This window comes from Fundulus heteroclitus, unplaced genomic scaffold (genome assembly GCF_011125445.2).
Source record: "Fundulus heteroclitus isolate FHET01 unplaced genomic scaffold, MU-UCD_Fhet_4.1 scaffold_614, whole genome shotgun sequence".
Lineage (NCBI taxonomy): Eukaryota > Metazoa > Chordata > Actinopteri > Cyprinodontiformes > Fundulidae > Fundulus > Fundulus heteroclitus.
This window is the reverse complement of record NW_023397049.1, coordinates 20,781-41,574: the sequence shown is the minus strand read 5'-3', so window position 1 is coordinate 41,574 and position 20,794 is coordinate 20,781. Positions and strand designations below refer to the sequence as shown.

Genomic DNA, 20,794 nt, shown 5'->3' with positions numbered 1-20,794 from the left:
CCGTCCTCCAAGGTGCATTCCAAGTCCGATGCAAATCAATGACACGCCCGCCACTGTCCTGGATCATAAGAGGCTATTACTTGGTGTGAGTGGAGTACTTGGGCACCTTAATCATGACAAGACTGCTGATGTAATCTCTTTGGAATTTGTTGAAGAACCAAACTGTAAACACTGAGGAGTTGGAAGCCAGCCCTTGTTCAGTGATGGCTTTTCCTTTTGACCAAGATGGCTTCTTTCAACCCTCTTTCAAACCATCTGTTCTCTCTGTCCAAAATCTAGACACCATTGTTGTCAAAAGAGTGCCCTTTGTTCTTGTGGTGAAAGTGGACTGCTGAATCTTGCCCCGAGCTGCTGGCCCTCCTGTGCTGGGCCATGTGTTTATGCAGTTATTGTTTGGTTTCTCCAATGTAGGAGTCCGAGCAGTCCTCGCTCCATTGAACCACATACAATATGCCGCTCAGCTGTGGTGTGGGTGTTCTGTCTTTGGGATGAGCCAGTTTTTGTCTGAGAGTGTTATTAGGTTTGGAAATTTACCGGTATGTTGTGTTTGGAGAAAATTCTCCACAGTTTCTCAGAAACTCCTGACATATATATATGATGTGATGTGATGATGTGTCACATGAAAGGCAATTGTTTAGATTGCTCAGCAACAACCCAGGAACCACCAAAGCTCAAGCCTTCATGAACCAGAACCTGTTGGAGCAACAGTACCATTGTCTATAGTGAAGCCTGTTTAACATCAACATCCACTGGAAGGGAGAGAGCAAGAAAAAAGTCCCTTCTACAAGAGTGACACCTTCAAGCTAGTCTGAATTTTGCAGCTGCCTTCATGAACAAGGATAGTCCCTTTTTGGGGAAAGGTTTTATGGTCTGAGCAGACAAAGATTGAGCTTTTTGACCTCATGATAAGAAGTATGTTTGGAGGAGTTTAAGGTGAGGCTGTCAAATGTAGGGACATTGGATCAATTGATAAGCGTGGTAGTAGCAGCATCGTGGGGTTGACTTGCTGTTAGTGGTACTGGTGCATTGCAAAATCTGGATGGAAAAACAGAAGAGAGGACTACTTCCAAATTCTTATACTTCACATAAAACCAACAGCAATATAATTGGAACTTGGACAAAACTGAGTATTCCAACAGAGCAAGGATCCAAAGGCACATCAATACTCGTTAATAAATGTAGCCAGAAATATACCAGAAAATGATTGATGGCTACATAAAGTATCTCACTGTGTATATTAGGGCTATATCAAAACAAACTTTCAAATAATTTATAAGAAAATCCATCTAATTATCCATCTGACACCCCCGTTTGCATTGAACAATGAGTTTTTATACATTTAAAAATGAACAGGCGTTAGTCTATAAATATAGAGTATAAGGAAGGGGTACAGCGGAGGCAGTGAGTCAGAGGGGTGTGTATTTATCGCCATGTTCATGTGTGTATGTGTGCATCAGTGTAGGCCCATGACTTCCAGTAGCCCCCCTCCAGCGATAGTCTTAGATGGTATGTATATCAGCAGTTCAGAAGAGCACTGGCCCAGGTCACAGGTGTCATGGAAGGGGCGGGAAGGGGTAGAGCTTGAGATACCAGCCTCTAAGGCCAGCATCGGGCAGCCAATTCAGATAGCAAGGAAATTCTTTTGGACTGCGACATTTCTATCTGCCTTCAAGTCTTTGCTGGTCCATCTTCATGGCATCCCAAACAGCTGAATTTGTTGGTCTTTCCACCGTAAATTTAGCTTAGAACTTCCCAGAGGTCTATTCCATTTCACCATTGAGTTCAGATCACAGCCGAAATGCAATGCTGTGCCAGGATCACATCCAGCTTGCGGTTTTGCTCACAAAGCATCTGAGTCTGGGAGTGCAAAGCTGAATCTAATCCATCACACATTCCTGGCAGCCTCACCATGGCTAGAACAGCCGCCAAGATCTTGTGAATTTGCCGATATACCAGGTATACCAGCTCCAATAAGCAGAAATCCTGTTACCATAAATTAAATTATGTACACATCTTCCACATCCTCAATAGACAAAATAGACAGACATAATCTTCCACTTTCCCCAGGAATCCAGAGTGTATCCAGCTGCATGTGTCCTCTCGGGACAGCTAGGTTCCCCTGTGCCCGATCTTCTCTTTGAAAAATTTGACTAATTGCGTTGAGCGACCAGCTGACCAGATCCATGGTTTGCAATTCGGGTGATTTGCAGAAAAAGACTCTGCCTTCCCTGGAAGCCAGAGGAAGAAACCAGACAAACAAAAGCATCATCTACCACAAAAACAATCGCTGAACAACTAGCTTCCCACTGAAAAGTTTGGCTAGAACAATGAATAACTCTTTGTTTTGGCAACTTATCAGTCAACCAAATAAAGCTCTAAGAACTTTAGAGTTTTTTTCTCAGTTTTTGATAAAGTCCTGCGTTTCCACACACAGAGTTTCAGCTTTTTATCCAATATTTGTCTTTCAGAGGAATGGGGACAAGAGGGCAACAAGAAAAGAGGGGAACAGCTTCATCCCTTTAGGCCTTTTTATGGCTCTCTCACATTCAAATATGAAAACTGTCATAGAAACAATATTATGACATGAGTGTTTAAAAATCTTTGTTAAGACTCACATCATTAAGTGGAGTAACTAAGCTTCCACTTGTCACAAAGCAATGAGTCCATATTTACAATTTGTCAGCAAGGAGGAAGGAAAACTCTGTTTAAGGCCTTGTTTTATCTATATAGGGAAACCAAAATTATTCTGTTACAAATACAAAATATGATGGTGATACAGTGAATGATGTGAAAGTTTGACATCTTTGGAGTCTCTTAGGTTACAGTAGTTATGAGGAGTGTATGCAATTTTCTAGGTCAGTCTTCATATCAGGAACCTTCTTTCCCACTGCTGTTACTTTAAAGAACATAATTTAAGCCATTTCGCTTAAGTTACTTTGAAACATGTAAGCTCTTCTTCCTGGATCATTTCTGTTGCCTTTTCCAAGAGGATGGGTGCTCCGTGCTCCTGCTGACGAAGCAGAACTGGGTGAATATAATTATGTGACCGCAGCACAGGAGGAATCCATCACCTGCCCAGCAGCAGGGTAATTGTCCTGCTGACTAACCCACCGGCTACACGCCCCTGCTAGACTTAAATTCTTCTCTTTATGCTTCCCTTCTTCTTATTCTCATATTTCTCTTTATGCATCTTAAATCCCAGCCTGTCTGCTTCTTGCCGACAACCAGGGGCCCTTCACCATCCGCAGCTGCAAATATGCACGTAGGCAAACGGATATTGAAGTGCACGTTTGCATAAGCAGAATGATTCATTGCAGCTACGTGTCATTGCGTATTTCCTGGTTCCAACATATTTAAGTAATCTTCAATATTTTATAAACACTGATACCATATTTTCGTATTTATATGATCATGCTAAAGTGCGCAGATGAGATCTGACACAGAGTCACCATATAATTAAACCTTCACAGTGTTCTATGATTACCTTTTTTTCCACATTTTTCAAGACTAATTACCTATTTTCCTAAATTTGATTAAATGACAATATAGCAAGGTAAAACCTTTCACATGAGGAATAAACTGAAATTGCTCCAATATTTCATTGTTTTCAGAACAGAATAAGAAAATTGTGCTGAAACTGATATTATACCTCACAAAAGTTTAAACACACCTTCAATTCTTCCCTTTTTTATGTAACAACCACAAACTTAAAATGTATTTCACTGGAATATTTCTGATAGACCAACTTAAAGTAGTGCTTAAATGAGCAGTGGGAGGAAAACGATACCAGGTGTTTCCAACCATTATTTTTACCAATACAAATCTGAAAAGTGTGGCGTGCATCTAAATTCAGCCAAGTTTACTATTTTACTCATAACTACAAATAAAAAGCAGCCAGAGCATATGCATATAATATCAGTTTTGCACTCTGTAAATCTGATGTATATGGAGAGGAGGCAATATTATTCAATTGTTCAAAGAAATCAAAAGGATGAGGATGATGATATAGAGGAAGGTGCTCTGCTCAGATCGGATTAAATTTTATCTGTTTTGGTTGACATGAAAAACACTGTGTTTGGAATCCTGAACATCTAAACACCCTGCACACACACAGAAATAGCTGCGGCAGCATCATGTTTTGGGGATGCTTCTCTTCAGCAGAGACAGAGAAGGTGGTCACACTTGATGGGAAGATGATAGGAACAAAATATGGGGCAATACTGGAAGGCAAACTGTTAGAAGCTCCAAAAGTGCCGAGGCCGTGGGGGATGTTCACCCTCACCCTAAACTTACAGAGCTACTGTACAATGGAAGGGTTTCAGTTCAGTTAAATTCCTTTATTGTCCCCCATGGGAGAAATTTGTCATGCAGCTAGATGCTAGCTACATGCATACATACGGCACAACACAGATTTCCAACATTATAAACACGAACTTGTAAGGATGAATAAAAACTCCATTAAAAATTTATATAAAAACAATAGTCGAAAAATAACTCGGGCTTAGAGACCTGATTGCTGTAGGTACAACATCTGTTGGTTTTTATCCTAGGAAGCCTAAACTTCTGCCCAGAGGAGAGAAGCTGGATCTCCACATTGAGAAGGTGGTCAGGAAACTGTAAAATCAACTTGGCTTTCTGAGTGGTATGACAAATAAAAATGTAATTCAGAAGAGGTTGGGCAACACTGATAATCTTATTTGCTACCTTAACGATTTTGCTTAGTCTGTTTTTATTTTGAATACTCAGATTACTGAACCAGGCAACCATAGAGAATGTTAAAATGGTTTTTATGAAAGATCTATAAAGAAAAGCTTGTAATTATTCTGTTTACACAAAAAATATTAAACTTCCTTAAAAAATACAATTCATGGAACCCTTTTAAAAATGATTAAGTGTTTGTGTTAAACGTCAGTTTATTGTCAAGGATTGTATCCAAATTTTTGTAATTTGTAACCTCTCAATTTTAGTTAGAACATGTTCAGTCTAGATAGAAACATACCCCAAAGACTTGCAGCTGCAATTGCAACAAAAAGTTCCTCTACAAAGTAATGACTTACAATGACTTTTCAGACACTTCTTAAAAAAAAACTCTTTTATTTAGCCCGAGTTACCCAGTTTCCTATGTTATGTTTAATCACTAAACACTGAAATGGTGGTAGCCTCTGTCTTTGGGAGACTAATGTCATGCAGCAGGCAGAAATCTACAAGCACAGGAGAGCTGAGGAGAACCTTCATCATCCCGATGACTAAGATGACAAAGCTTCTCAGCAGACGAGCAGGGAGGGCGTGGGGAACTGTCAAACGTAGGGAGTTGGGGTGGGGGGGGGGGGGGGTTGGGTGGAGGCTGCAGGTGGATAAAGAGAGAGAGAGAGAGTAAGGATCCCCTCTGTTTCTGAGGAGTTCTCCAGACCTTCATGACTGCCTGAAGAAGCTGGACCCCACCAGTGTAAGGTGCTGCAGAGTCCGTCAACGTTTCCGAGAGTTCCTGTTGCTGCTGCCATGGACCTCAATGCAGTGTTGCTGTCATTCCTGCTGGTGTCTCTGAGCTGGTCCAGAGGAGCTGTGATCACAGGGGTGAGTGGGAAGTTTGGGGCTCTCAAGCTCGCTCTTACGTACCTCATTTATTAACAATACCTTTTTGGACTTTGGATGCAAATATAAATATGTTTCAAATTAATCAGCTGATCCTGATTGATAATAATTAAACACATTTTGCTTTTTTAATCTGTAAAAGTAAAAAGGAAGCCTTGAAATTGCAGTAATACCATGGTTTTGTATCTGTTCTCATTTTCTTACTGGGAAACTTTGCTAAAACAGTTTCATTTTAAAACAGCCTTTTTAAAAGATAGCAAAGTAGCAGCTTTTAATAAATGCAAAGGTTGCTAAGAAAAATCTCCTCCATAATTATACATAGTTAATGATGCATCTATTTTTTGACCTTTAAAACACTAGTAGAAAGTAGCACCCCACAGGTGTTATATGTTTTGATTTAGATCCATAAAACCAATCAATTAAATATTCTGCTTTCCCCGCAAATATAAATATGAAAACGTGGTGCCTGATGAAAATCAGCACTTGTAATAGCCAAACGGAACAGCTTGCGTTTCTGGACAATTATGTTTAACTGAATTACACATGACTGACAGCAGACCACATCCTCCTCCGCTTCAGTCTCCTGGAAAAATCCAAAAGGAAATCATTTCAGTCTGCCAACTGCTAGTCATTTATAAATCAATTAACAAGATGACAGATCACTGAAAAAAAAATTGCTGTTTGAAATTATTGTAGAGCGTGCCTCTGTTACAGTGTTGAGAATGACGTAGAGTAATTATGCATCTGTTCATCTGTTTCTTTTTTTCAGACACAGTTGTCTGTATTGCTGCCTTATTTTCCCTCTGCTTGTCCTGCAGGCCTGTGAGAAAGACATGCAGTGTGGTTTTGGTCTCTGCTGTGCTGTCAGTCTCTGGCTGAGAGGTCTGAGGATGTGCATCCCAAGAGGAGTGGAGGGGGATGAATGCCACCCCTTCAGCCACAAAGTGGGTCCAAACACAGCAACTCGGGAATGTCTTAATAACCCCTGAGCGTTTTCATTTCAATTACGAACTTCAGTGTGTTTTATTGGGATGTCATATGATGTACCAATACGGAGTGGTGACCACCTGAAAGAAAATAATACAAAGTAAAGATCTGATAGATTGGTATTCGTTTGTATTGAGCCCACCTTAACCCTACAACCTGTAAATAAAACCCAGTTACCATCAGCAGTCGCCTAATTAGTAAAAGAAAAGTCCACCTCGGTATGATTTAGTGTCCAGCAGTTCTGTAAAGGCTTTAGAGGTTTCTTTAAAAACATTAGTGAACAAACAGTATCATGAAGATCACGGAACGCAGCAGACAGGTTAGGGAGAAAGATATGGAGAAGTTTAAAGCAGAGTTAGCCAAAACAATATTCCAAACACTAGACTTTTCATGATTGGTCCAAACGATCATTCAAAAATAGAAAAACATTTTAAAAACCATGGCCGTCCACCAAAACTGACTCACCTGTCTGGGCAAGAGAAGCAGCCAAGTCCATGGTAACTCTGGAGGAGCTGCATGTGTTCACAGCTCAGGAGAGATGATTTGGCAGCAAGACAGCTAATAGCCATGCTCTCTACCAATTTTGCCATTATGGAAAAGTGACAAGAAGAAAGCTGATACTGAAAGAAAGCCATTGGAAGTCCTGTTTTGAAGTTTGCCACTGGAGAGAGGGGACAAAGAAAACATCTGGAAGAAGGTACTCTGGTTAGATGACACCAAAATATTTATTTTTGTCCTTAAAACTATAACTGAACATCATCCTTCCTGTGAAATAGAATGATGGCAGCGTCATGCAGGGACAGGGACGACTGTCAGAGGTGATGGGTAGATGGATGGAGCTGAACACAAGGCAACCACTGAGGAAAACTTGTTAGAGGGTGTAAAAGTCTTGAGACTGGGACAGCCCTAAATATGTAGTCAGAGCTAGAAGAGAAGCAGATCTATATGTTAGAGTGGCCTAGGTAAAGTCCAGACTTAAACCCAGATCAGAATCCGTAGCAAAACTATAAAGTTTATGTTCACATATGCTCTGCATTCAGTCTGACTCTACCTCACCAATTTGACAAAGAAGAATGGGGAGGGGGGGGGGAAATCAGTTAATAAATGTTAAAAGCCGATCCATCCACCATTTATTGCTGATTATTCTTGCATACTTGTAGCTGTAGTAGCATTTCATATTTTTATTTCACTAAAAATACAAACATAACAATAGAACCCCCATGGTTCAACACTTCTGTCATGCTGATACCTAACAGCATGACAGGATAACAAGTTCAAGGTGTGAGAATACTTTTGTAAGACACTATCATTTCAGTTATCTTCCAGCATCGCCGTCTCTCCTTCACACACACACACAAGAGCTGTCACACATGCTTCTCACACTCGCCGTCAGAGGTTTAGATTGTATCAAGTGCTGGCAGGTTGGCCGTAGCTCTGGAAAAGCTGCTGATAACTGCAGAGGATATTGATCGTGTCCACACCGAATGGCGCGATTAGAGTCATATATCTCCTTGATCATCTAGACGAGTGAACAGTTTGTTCAGCAGGGAATGACTCCACCTCTACAGTTCAGTATAGAAGTCGTTTTAAAGCCCACTGCTCCACATGTCAACTGATAAAAGATTTTGAATGTCACATTAACCCCCCACCCCCCACCCCCCAGCCCCTTCAGACCACCACTTCTGAATTCTTATCGTTTTTTCCCCCTCTTTCAGGTACCATACACTGGGAAAAGGCTACATCATACATGCCCCTGTCTCCCCCACCTGGTGTGCTCCAGGTTTGCTGACAGCAAGTACAGATGTACTGAAGACTTTAAAAACATGGACTTTTAACAGATGGCCAAATGCTCAGATGGATACAATTTGAGCAAAGAAGTCGAGAAGGCTGTGGACCACAATCATCTGCAACAACTTCATTTTTTTCTTTATGTACTATGCAGTAAAACCCAACTTATGACATAACAACATAGTGCAATTTACTGTAAAGCACCACAGATGTAGGAAAGTTGGATCTATAAAGCCAAAGTTTACTATCAAGCTCTTTGTGAACCATGCATTTATATTCTGCACACTTTAAGCTAATTTATCAAGTGAGATGTACATAGAAATATATATTATTGTCAATAAACCTACAGTCCTATGTTCTCCATGTGCGATCAAGTCACATTTTTTAAAAAGGTTTGATTATATTGAGGGTCCTGATAAAGGCTGCACAGATAAATTTTAGATTTTTAAAGATCGATTCAGAGGGAAGCTCCTGGTGAACATTTCCAACAGCAGACTTGCTGACAATCTCAAATACATAAATCTTTGGGGTAACTATGGCAAGAATTCAACAAAGTCCAGTAAGACGTATTTTTGTTTAACCCAGAAAAATATGTTGGAAATTGGAGCATAAATTGTCCAAATTTCGCCTGAACAAAGACACTGAGAGTCAGACTTTGTTTGCCAGTTTGATCGACCCTGCAAGTTTAAAATCTTAGACGTCTTTGTGTGGACTTTCACCTTTAATTCTGCAGCCTTGTTTTCTTTATTTATTTTGATGAACACCACATTTTGCTTGGAGGAATGATTGGAAAAGAATGTTGAGAATGACAAATATGATATAGTATTATCAGCACATGAGAAATGTGAACAGTTGTAAATCAGACACAGAATTTTAGAAATCATTGTTTTTTTCATTTATGTTCCTGAGAATTCGTTTTCCTCTTTTCTGCAGGATGAATGTTATAAAGGAATGTAGTTACATATTATTTTGCTCATACATATCAACAATGCTACTGAAATAGATATATAGATATATATATGGAAATTAAAAATCAACTAACTATTTGATCTATATCAAACAATATTAGCATAACAGGTATTACAGTTTAAGATGGAAACATTCGGCATTGAGATGCTGTTTGATGCAAGAACACATCTGAGTACATGTGTTTTCACCAATTATGTCAGATTCCTACCTTTGTCCAAGTCCCCCACGGCCTCATGGTAATCTGTACCAATTTTAGGTGTGTAGTTTTTAAATTAGTTGTAAATGTACAACACCTCATAGGAAACTATTAAAATAATGCTCTGCTGTAGGACATACACCCAAGATAAAAAAAAAAAGGCTCAGACACAAATTCTTATAAACTGCTGAAAATAAAAATATATATTGGCACTGGTAAACAATACCACGGAGTAAAATGTTTTTCTTGTAGTTGTTTTTTTACTTGGTGGAAACATATCGCTTTCATATAATAACAGGTGGAAAAGGGAATGCTGCAGCAGTGCACTCCCAGGGTCTCAAACAGATCAATGTGTAAAAAACTGGTTTAAAAATCGGTTATATTGATAAAAAGCCACATAACTGTAGCAACAGCAACACAACACTTACAGCTTCAGATTGACTGCAGAGACCAGGGTTGGGCGTCATTCAGTCCACCTTCAAGAAACTTCCACCAAAGGACTGAGAAATGAGCCTCACCTTTTTACACCCGTTCCATAATAACCAGATAGCCCAGTGACATAAACTGATTTACTTCTTTGTGCAGATTATTTGTCGGTGCTCTTTTAGTAAAGATAGATAACATAATGTTATTGTAAACAACATTCATTCGGCTATTTAACTTTATCAATCACTAACAGACTCACCGGCCTGCCCCAACGACCTTTTGAAGTAGCAGAGTTAAACATGACAAAAAAAATCAATTAGGGTTATAATTATTAGTATTTCCTTGAATGTAACACTAAGAGATAGAAAATATCCTGTGACTCCGAAACAGAGCCTACCAGATGGTAACCCAGGTGTGTCCAAACTTTTTGTCACGTGGGAAAAAAATGTCAAGTCAAAAGTATTTGAGGGTCAGAGAACTTAATTAAAAAAATAATAATGATCCCAAAACTGGAATTGTTATTTTTTTTCTTACTTCCTCCACAAAATATGATCAGGCAATATTTAACCGAACAAATCAGTCAGGTTTTCTGTAGCAAAAGCATAAATATATAATTTTGGATCCAAAACTTAAAAAAGGGGTTTTGCACATTTGCCTTATTAAAAGATGGTCACCCAGTTAGAAGAACAGTTTGCAAACTGGATGACCATCTTGACAAAAAAAAAAAAAAAATAAAACATTTTTTTTGTTTAGTCTCAGCAATAATTTTTTTTTGGTTTGTCTTTCTTTGAAAACGCTTTGTGTATTTGGCCAATGGTACAGGTGTCAAAATGAATATTTTATATTGTACCTTGCATTATCAATTGTAAGAATATTTTAACTTGTCTGTAATAATTTTGCTCTAATTAAACATGAAAAGGACCCATCTGCATCAACCATCTCTAATGGTGGGCCAAACCATTCTTGAATTGCAGAATCCATCCAGGGGCCACAAATGGCACCCGGGCATCACTGTCGTCCTCAGTGGGACTCGTTTTTATATTTACATTTGAAGGTATGGCTTGTACTGTGTTTATTAAACTTCACTGGGGTTTTGCCATTATGCAGTTTGCTTTATAATAACCTTTGTATTATATTGAACAAATAAAAAAAGCAGACAGTATATGTTTCATAAAGAAATGCAAGAAACCTTACCAAAATGATAGATATTAGATTATGATTGGATTAGATTACGGGATTAAAGCCAGACCAAAGTACAAGACGGGTTTTCTGTTAAATTGATTTAAATCTGGGATCTAATGTTTTCCTTGTCTAGCCGTTACGTAAAAGGTATGAAATTTAGAAAATTACTTTATAATTTTAGTGAGGCAGAATCAAATGAGATTCAAACATTAAACAGGTAGAAAGCTGACAGGTAAACTGAGTTGTTTTTACAAAGCCATGGAAGTGTACGACTTCAATAAAATACTCAGTTTTGTGCTGGCAAGATGAAGGCAAATATTGGAGCAAGAACACCGGAGGAGTAATGGCTGAGGGAGAAATCATCCACACAAAAGAAAAGATGAGCAAACTAGCGCTGAGGAGCTGCGCTTGTCGTAAATCACACAGTTAGCACCATCCATCTGCAGAGAACCACAGCAGATTGAACTCTCCACGGTGCTCCACATTTAAGCATAGAGACCAGCTCTGTCCCTACAGCAAGGCACTGGCAGCACGCCTGAATATCTGGCCAGCAGCACCATTTAGGTCATCAAACCACCTGGAACAAAATGCAAAGTGTATTTACACTTCAAACCGGCGTGTCCCCGCAGTCTGTTGAAGGTTGACTGACAGAGTAACCCCCCCCCACCCCTTCATGGCTCACATGCAGCATGACGACAGTGTGGACCGTCCTTTCACTCCATTGCCTCTGAATGCGCTGCCTGCCATGGACAACACCATGAAACAAGAACAGATGCCTCAGCTGATTTCCTGAACTGCTCCTCTAAACATTCGTTACTTGCAAAACCCCTCGGATTCAATGATTTTAACACCTTTGAGGCAAAGCTGTACAAATTAAATCTTATAGGAAAGCTGGTCTTGAACATGCTGCTAATTGAAGGTATCTCTCAGGACATATGGAAACACACAAACAGATGCTCAAGCTGGATGTCATGTCTTCCTGATACAAATGTGCTTTGATCAGCGGGTGGCAGCAGGGACGTTCTTTTCCCTGGGAGACAACAGCAGACACAGATATGATGAATGGACAGTAAATGGGACTTCAGGTAAACTCAGGCTTTCGTTGCAGCTGACCGCAGCCATCGAGGTGCACAAAGCAGAAGACCATGGCAAGGCAAAAAAAAACACAAAAAAAAAACACGTGTAATGGTATTTTACAGTTTTGCAGCTGAAGCAGAAAACCAACCCCCTGCTTCATTGTTTTTACTAGACGGTTTTGACGTCAGAGAACTCAGCAGCTGTTTACTCTGGGTTAAGAAAAAGGGGGATTGATATATGGCAAATGTTGTGGTTTAACGGTGTGACTCACATCTCTACTGGTTAAATGAGACTCCGGCACAGGCACTCGTGTTGTTGATGTCACAGTCTTGGACGCATCTATAGAGGAGGTGCGGGTGTTGACGACGGCCTGGCGGCATCCAGAGCAGGCCACAGTTTCACCATTTACTCCTCGAGGATGTGTAGCAGATGGTAGAACGCTGTCAAACCACAAAGCAGATTACTCGTGCTTTGTATTACGTGTTTGTAATTGTGAGTTTCTTTCTCCCTGTCTGTGCTGACGTAAATGACTGAGGTAGGAGGAAGGTGATGCTGTTATTGACATCACTAAACTGAGTCTCACTCTTGCTAACAAAAAATAAAGCCCCAAATCTCTCATGCACATATGAATTTATGAAAAAAGAAAGATCCATCCATCCATCCATTTTCTGTACTTTCTCATCTGTGCAGGGTCTCAGGGTGCGTCCTGAGCCCTGGATGTGCCTTACTAGCATGGTGGCCAGGATGGCAGATCAGGACATCAAACAAAATAGAAAACTTTTATATTCAAAGATTATCTGAGCAGGTATTTTATATCTCACACGAAGTTCATGCCCCCAACCAACTTCAGACCTCTGATCAGAGGCCTGATTCCCTGCCATTAACTTTCTTCAACCTTTTCGAGTTTTCTCTCTGACCCTATATGTCTTTCCTAGACAGAATCAATGATGGAGTTATTAACGTCATCAACTTTGATTAATGTTTTTCTGTTTTACTTATTGAAAGTATCGCTAGCCCCCAATATTTTTCTTTTCATGGATGAAGTCGTTGCTGAGCTTATTACTGCCATTCACTCTCTGTTGTCTTTCCCAGACAATGTCATCCTGGACCAGTGAGTCTGTGATTTTTTTTTCTGTCTTCAAAATCCTTAGGGAGTCAAGGGAAACCTGGTACTGAATCTAGTTCTGCTGGAGGTTGCTGCTCTTAAGGATTTCTCTCCACTGTTTTCCTGTGGTTGCTAAAGATGGAGGATTACTACAAGGCGGATGCAATCAGCTGGACTTTGATAGATAGTATAACTGTATTGTGTTTAACTGTATGCAGTTGGATCTGAGTCTAACTATATGACTGGACCTGTTTGTCTAAAATAAATCCCATTATGACCTTTGTTGGGAACTGGTGCTTTCTAAATACACCAAACCTTATTCAACTGAGGCTGTCTTTGGCAGCAAACCCTTTTCTGGAGAACGTTTCAGTGAATATGTTAGCTTGATAAGGGTGGCTGTCGATTCATATCTTTTCTTTGACAGAAAAAAAAAGTTGCCAGAGACGTCGGAATCAGTCAAGTGTGCTCCTTTTGACCTTCTTCTAAAGATATAAAAAGAAACCTCAGCAGCCTTTGTGTTGAATAACATGTGCCGAGAGCTTGGTATTGATCGGTTCTCAGAATAGTCGAGGGTTAGGTTGCCCCTGATGTAATGTGGGAGATGTTGATAAGACCAAACATTGATGGCGAAAATTAGATAACATGACAACTTGATCTGGCCAGCCTGATGCCATCCCAGTATGTGAGCAAAAAGAGAGCTGGAAACTCACAGAAAACACTAAATTGTTGCCTTGGCAACGACGGTTTAATGTTGTGCTCTAGATTTTCATGCACACGTCAACATAAACAGAGCGCTTAATGGGAAATTTAAGTAAATTACTTTATGAATGGGTATTTACGACAGTGCTATTTTCAAAAGGTCCTGTAGAGGGAGCACCACCCAAAAATGACTTACTGTAGTATGGCTCAGAATAAGCTGCCATTGGCCTCTGCAATGGCAACAGGCTGCCTTAAATATACCACTTGAACTTGTTTTACATTATGTCTAATTACAACTACCGATTTCAAGGTAGCTTATTGAATTTATGTGGTACAACAACGCAACATAGTACATGATTACAAAATGAAGACAATAAATGGATGTCACAAATTCTTATCGATAAAGTGGAAATTTGCCCAACCTATCCAGCCCCCATTACCCTGACAACCAGCTAGCACCAGAAGTAAACTTTTTGTCAAGAGTCCATCTGTGTATCTATATAATCTAATAATAAGTCCAGCTCTTCTGGGAATACCCAAGCAAAGCGCAGAAACAGCTCAGCAACACAGTAGACAGGTGAGAAATAAAGTTTTGGAGAATTTTAAAGCAGGAATGGGTTGTATAACAATATCTTAAGCTTTGTGTATCTCACAGGGCACTGCTCAGTCATCTGACCATGGAATATCTGGCGCTGCAAACCTACCAAGAGTTAGTTGTGCAGTCTACAACCTTGGCCTTAATGAAAACCCACCAATAGAAAGCCATCATAAATCCCTTTCACAGTTTATCACTAGCCATGGACACAGCAGACCAGTGGAAGAAGGTGTTCTTTGCAGATGAGAACATTTCCTAACTTTTTAACATATATGCAAAACGATAAAACATAGTGCCGGTTAGCACCATGGTTAACATATGTTTTCTTTAGCAGGTACAGGGAAGCAACACCAAGATGATGGGAGGATGGATGGAGCTGCACACAGGGCGTGTTAGGAACTGCAAAAGACTTCAGACTGGAATGGAGGATCATCTTCCAGCAGGACGATGGCCCTAAACGTACAGAGTTACAGTGCAATGGTTCAAAGCAATGCATATTTCTAAATGTTCATATACACTCTCTATATAAACTGACTGAATTTTAGGTTTTGACAGGAAGAACAGCCAAAGAAAATCAGACTACATGCACAAAGATGGTAGAGGCTCCCTAAAGGCTTCCAGCTGTAACTGCAGCAAAAGGTGGTTTTACAAAGTATTAGAATTAAGATGGATTTCCAATTTCTAAAAAGGTTTTCCTCCTGCACTAACTTTTTGTTGGTCTATGACATACAATTCCAATAAAATATACTGTAGTTTGTGTTTGTAACATGACAAAATGTAAAGTAAGTAAAGTAAACTTTATTTATATAGCACCTTTCACAGGATAAAAAACACAAAGTGCTCCACAATAAAAACAACCATAAAACAATCAATCAATCAATCAATCAATCAATCAATCAATCAATCAATCAATCAATCAATCAATCAATCAATCTTTATTGTCAACTACAATTTTCATTGTAATCGAAATGACAGTTTCAGTACAACCGAGGCCGAGGTTGACTGAGGCCTTGCGTGCCAAAACAACGCAGCCGTTAGGCGCATTCCTTCGACTGCCAAGGACCCCGCCGTGACGCGGTTTCCTTAGGACGCTGCCTAAAACAACACAAAATAAAACGCTAAAAACAGCATAAAACATATTAATACATAACAACGTATAAATACTCTCAAAAGGCTCGGCACATTTGAGTCAATCTGAAATCACAGCCAGTTTACCAACTTGGAGAACTTCATCATCATCGCGTGAGGAATGCCAGCTCTGGCTGCTGTGAGTTACGGCCACTGCTGGTCCCCAGTTCTGCACCTAGTTCACTTCTAGTTTCCCAGACTCCCACAGAGTTTCTCAAAAAATGGCTACAAAGCGGGAATAATAACAACACAACATTATATTGGCTGACCCTTCTATAAAACAAGAGACATTTATCACTGTCGGGCAGACTGGCAGACAGTTGCATCAGAGAAGTGATAGGTTTCAGGAAAATGCTTACTCCACTTTTTAAATTTTGCTCTGACTTTGCTGTGACCAGCACCAAATACAGAAGCAGCAGAAATCATGGCTGTGATGGACACAGTGACAAAGAGCGGCACACCGAAATTCCAGGGAGCTCTTACAGAGAGTCGAGATACAAAATCCAGTGATACATGACACGTGAGAAATAACAGCAACAACAAAAAAGGTACTTAAAGGTTGGCAACCTGTCATTGTCACTGTGGTCCTGCACCAGAACATGTCCAGTACAGTCCAGGACTGCTGTGGTGCTGCTGTGTCAGGCTCTGATTGTTGCTGTAGATGTCAGTGGAAGCTGAGACTGGCTGTGGTGAACAGAAGCCTCTGCTTAAATCAAGATCACCAGTTCAGACTTCTGATTTTAGAGAAATGGCTGAAAGAAAAGGTTTGCTTTGCAGATTAGGGAAAAACATATTTTTTCTTTGACTACAGTTTATAAACTTGTATTTAGGTTTACTTACCAAATCCCTTCACATGATAGTCAGCATAAATTTGGTGCCGAGTACCCAGAAAGCCACATTTTTTATAACCTGCATCTCCAACCTGCAATCCAGCCATCTTTCTCTATTATGGTAACTCTCACCTTAGTGATTCACAGATGAACCCTGAAAATTCCCAGCTGTCAGTTGCAAAACACGTATAAATATAACTTCTCTGAGTCTCAGAGCTTGCAAAGAGTTTTCCCTCTCGTAAGCACCTCCACAAAGGAAAGAAAAGAGAAGTTTTGTTCATCAGCTAAAAAAAAAACAAAAAGTAAATATAAGACTAGAGGTCCTCTGAGAATGTTTCCTGAGTGCACGTAAAGCAGAAACCACATTTTTTTAAAGAAAAAAAATAGTATTAAGAAGACTTTTTATTATATAAGTCAAAGTATTAAGTATGTAATACTTAATACTTGAGTATATAAGTCAAAATATTACAAACATACACATCCCTCCAAGTAAACTGAATTAAACATATGATTGAGATTAACATAACATTGAAATTACCATAACAAAAACCATAAAGTTACAAAAGGGAAAAAGAAGGAAAATTAAAAAAAGAAAAGTTAAATTAAGTAACAGCACTCCCAATCTATTACATTCATATTGTATATGATGTGGAAGTGAATATTATACCTATTATTGGTAATATCTAATTTGTCTGTATGGCCTAATAAAGGTTTTCCATACACCATATAATTTTTGAATATAACTTCTTGTAAATTAACGGATCTTCTCTAGCATCAGAAGGTGAGGAAGGTTGTTGATCCACATCTTAAGGGTTGGGGGGAGTTTTTCTTTCTACTTGAGGAGTATTTGCCGCCTAGCTATGTGTTGCAGGGCCATGATGCGTTTTACCTGATGGTAGAGATAAGTTGTCCCAAATATAGACGTAATGGCAGTGACTTCTATAGGTATTTGTAAAACATCTGAAAGAGTTTTGAATATTAATTGCCAAAAGTTGTTTAATTCTGAGCAAGACCAAAACATATATGAAAGGGTGGCTGGCATTACCCAGCATCAGTCACAAATATGGTCAATATTAGGCCTGAACTTTGCTAATCTCGCTTTAGACCAATGACGGTGATATAGAAGTTTAAACTGAGTTATTATGCGCTGTAAACATTTTGAGGAAAAGTGTATTCAATCCAAGGCACTTTGCCAGATTGCTTTGGTAAACTCCAGCTCTAATTTGTCATCCCATTGTTTCCTTATTGAGGTCAAATCTTCCATATTGTGTGTATATCTTTCCGATATCCTGTTTTAAGTCTGGTTTAAATTTCAGAGTGGAATTAAAGAGGGAATTAGGTGGCTGAGGTGGGAAGTTGATGAAGGATGCTCGTACAAAGCTGCAGAGCTGCAAAAAAAAAAAAAAAAGACTTAGGCATATTGAATTTAAGCATCACATTTAATCAAAGGATGCAAAGGTATTGTCAATGAATAGATTCTATATTGTGGTGACTCCTCTATTGACCCACTCATGAAAAGCTCTGTCTATATTTGATGGTTTAAATTGGTGATTTTTTTTTACTGTAGGAGCACAGGTGGGCAATTCACAGAGAGAAAAGGCTTGTCTAAGTGGTGTCAATATTCTGAAAGAGTGTTTTACAACTGGATTAAACGTGAACTTGGATATAGATTCCAAGAGAAGCAACTTCTACAGAGTAGAGAGTGTTTAGACAGGAGGAGTTTTCCAGTGGTTCCAGATGGCGACATCTTCCAGTATAGCATGGAGCTAATGTTAGCGGCCCAATAATAATATTGGAAGTCAGGAAGTGACATCCCTTCATGTTGTCGATGTCTCTGTAAAATCTTATTACGTATTCTGGATTTTTTCTTATTCCATATGAAGCCTGATATTAATTTGCCCACTGTTGTGTTGTGAAAAAGGACCTGAATAGGAACACTTTGAAAAATGTAAAGAAATTTCAGAACATTAATTTTACTTGTGTTGATTCTGCCTCCCAGTGACAGGGGGAGTAGATCCCAACGTTCCAGATCCTGTTTGAGGTTAGTTAATAATGAGGCAAATTAAAAATAAATATATTTAAAGCAATGTTTTGTCCAAATTCCCAAGTATTTACATTTCTGTGGACTTATTTTAAGGGGAGATGAATCAAGGTCGAGCATTTTAGCTGCTGTATTTACTGGTATAATTTCACATTTTTGTAGATTAATTTTGTATCCTGATATCTTGCTAAACTTTTAAAGCAAATACAAAGTGTTTGGTAAACTAGTTAAAGGGTGGGACAGATATAAAAGCAAATCATGGGCATATAGGGTCTAAACCATATCTCTGTGTTCCCCTCATACCAGCCTCACCACGAGGCGCTAATTGCAATTATGCAATTAGCGCCTTACGGGACAGGCTATAATCCTGTCAGGTGCCACGATGAAGAGAGAAGTATGGGGAAAGGTTATTGCTTGTTTGAACAGCTGCCAAAGAGGAGGAGTACAGGACCTTGGTCCATGATATGAGTCCATTACCAAAGCCAAATTTTGTGAGGGTGTAGAAGAGGTAATCCCAGTCCACCCAATCGAACGCCTTCTCTGCGTCGTGATATAAATATTTTGGGAGTATTGGGCGAACTGGAACCATAAATGTTATGGTTAAAAAAGGAGTGTTGACTTGAATAAAGCCTGTCTGGTCCTCTGCTGTAATGGAAGGCAGAACCGCTTCTAAATGGTTGGCTAGCGTTTTGGAGAGGATGTTACTGTCTAGGTTCAGGAGTGAAATGGGACGAAATGAGCCGTAATCTAACAGATCTTTATCTTTTTTAGGGATAAAAGAGATGACTGCTTGTCGCATGGTTAAAGGAGGGAACCGGTGGAATGTGATTCTACAAATATATTAAGCATTATAGGGGCAAGTTTGACTGCACAATCTTTGAAGAACTCACTCAGGAACCCGTCGGGTCCTGACTGCTGGAGATTTTCCAGCTTGCATGGATTTAATTGCATTAATAACTTCTTCTGCAGAAAACAGTCCATCTAAGTTGGATGAATTACTGTTTTTGATTGCAAACAGCTGATATAATTTCCTGATTGAAACATTACTCATTGATTCTGTTGTTTACCCCATAATGTGTCAAATATTTTTAGAAACATCTGCTTGTTCTCGCGGATTCTTGCTGTGATGAATCACTAATGTTCTACGAATGCAAATAGATCATGTGCATCTTGTGTACAGCTTGCAAGATGAGACCACTACTGCTGAGGTCTTTACATAATGATATGCTGAACTGCTGTTTGATCAGAAAAGCCTAACTTGCTCAAGCGGAATAAGAGACACGTGTAGGAACCTCTGAGCAGAAAACGGAAATGGTTCAGTGAAAGTAAAGCGCTGCGCCTGACCAAGGGCCGGCACTGTGGGTCATACCGTCACTTTCTCCTGATGTATTGTGAATGTTCTGGTGGGAGAAGCCAGTGGATAAATTGAATTACTTCACCTTTTTTCCACTCCCTTTCATTTTTTCTTAGCTTTAGGTATTAGGACCTAGCATCAGCCTATATAACTCAAGGGAAAAAAATGACCAAAAGTTAACTTCAGACGTTAGATTTATTAGCTTCAATAATATTCTGAAAGCTACGTTTTCTACAGTTCAAGTCAGTTTAGCATCTTTATTATTGCTTTGTTATTGTGTCTGTGTTATTTAATTAAATCATAAAAAAACATGAGATCAATAATAAGCTTAATTCTTGATTATGTTAAAATCCAATTTCCTGTGGCTTTTTCTCATTTTCCTTGACTGAAGTGGGAATTTCTTTAGGTGATAAATATTTATTAATCTGGAAAATATACAGGAATCCCATTACTTCTTTGAATCTGTAATATCACTTGTTCAGTAGGTTGCTAAATAATTAATCTTTGATACAAACTATTATGGTGTAAAGAGTACGAAACTGTAACAGGACAAACTCCAGAAATACACAATTTAGGGAAGTAAAGAAGGTAAAGTTTGCTTTACATTTCTTTTGACTGTATGTCATTGCATAGGAATCTTTACTCTTCATTTTCAGAAAAGTAGATTTTTATGAATTTCTGTTAGCTAATTGTTGGATTACAAGCCAAAATATTTTACATCCTCTAAATAGTAATGAGTTGAATGCCTGCGGCTGATATACCTAATTTCTAAAACAGGAAGAAAAAATAAACTAAACATTTTTGTAGACACATGAAAAGATCGTA

At 39.1% G+C, this 20,794-nt stretch overlaps 1 protein-coding gene across 1 annotated transcript; it reads left to right on the top strand.

Moving 5' to 3' along the window:
- Positions 1–5,348: 5,348 nt before the first annotated feature.
- On the top strand, positions 5,349–9,359 carry prok1 (prokineticin 1). The gene is made up of 3 exons (XM_036133375.1): positions 5,349–5,574; positions 6,411–6,536; positions 8,295–9,359. The coding sequence occupies exons 1-3, from the start codon at positions 5,500–5,502 to the stop codon at positions 8,412–8,414; spliced, it is 321 nt and encodes a 106-aa protein (XP_035989268.1). The 5' UTR covers positions 5,349–5,499; the 3' UTR covers positions 8,415–9,359.
- The last annotated feature ends 11,435 nt before the right edge of the window (positions 9,360–20,794 follow it).

Coding starts and splice junctions, on each gene's coding strand:
- prok1 (XM_036133375.1), top strand. CDS start 5,500: ATGGACCTCAATGCAGTGTTGCTGTCATTCCTGCTGGTGTCTCTGAGC. Junction 5,575..6,410: donor GAGGAGCTGTGATCACAGGG/GTGAGTGGGAAG, acceptor CTTGTCCTGCAG/GCCTGTGAGAAAGACATGCA. Junction 6,537..8,294: donor GCCACCCCTTCAGCCACAAA/GTGGGTCCAAAC, acceptor CCCCTCTTTCAG/GTACCATACACTGGGAAAAG.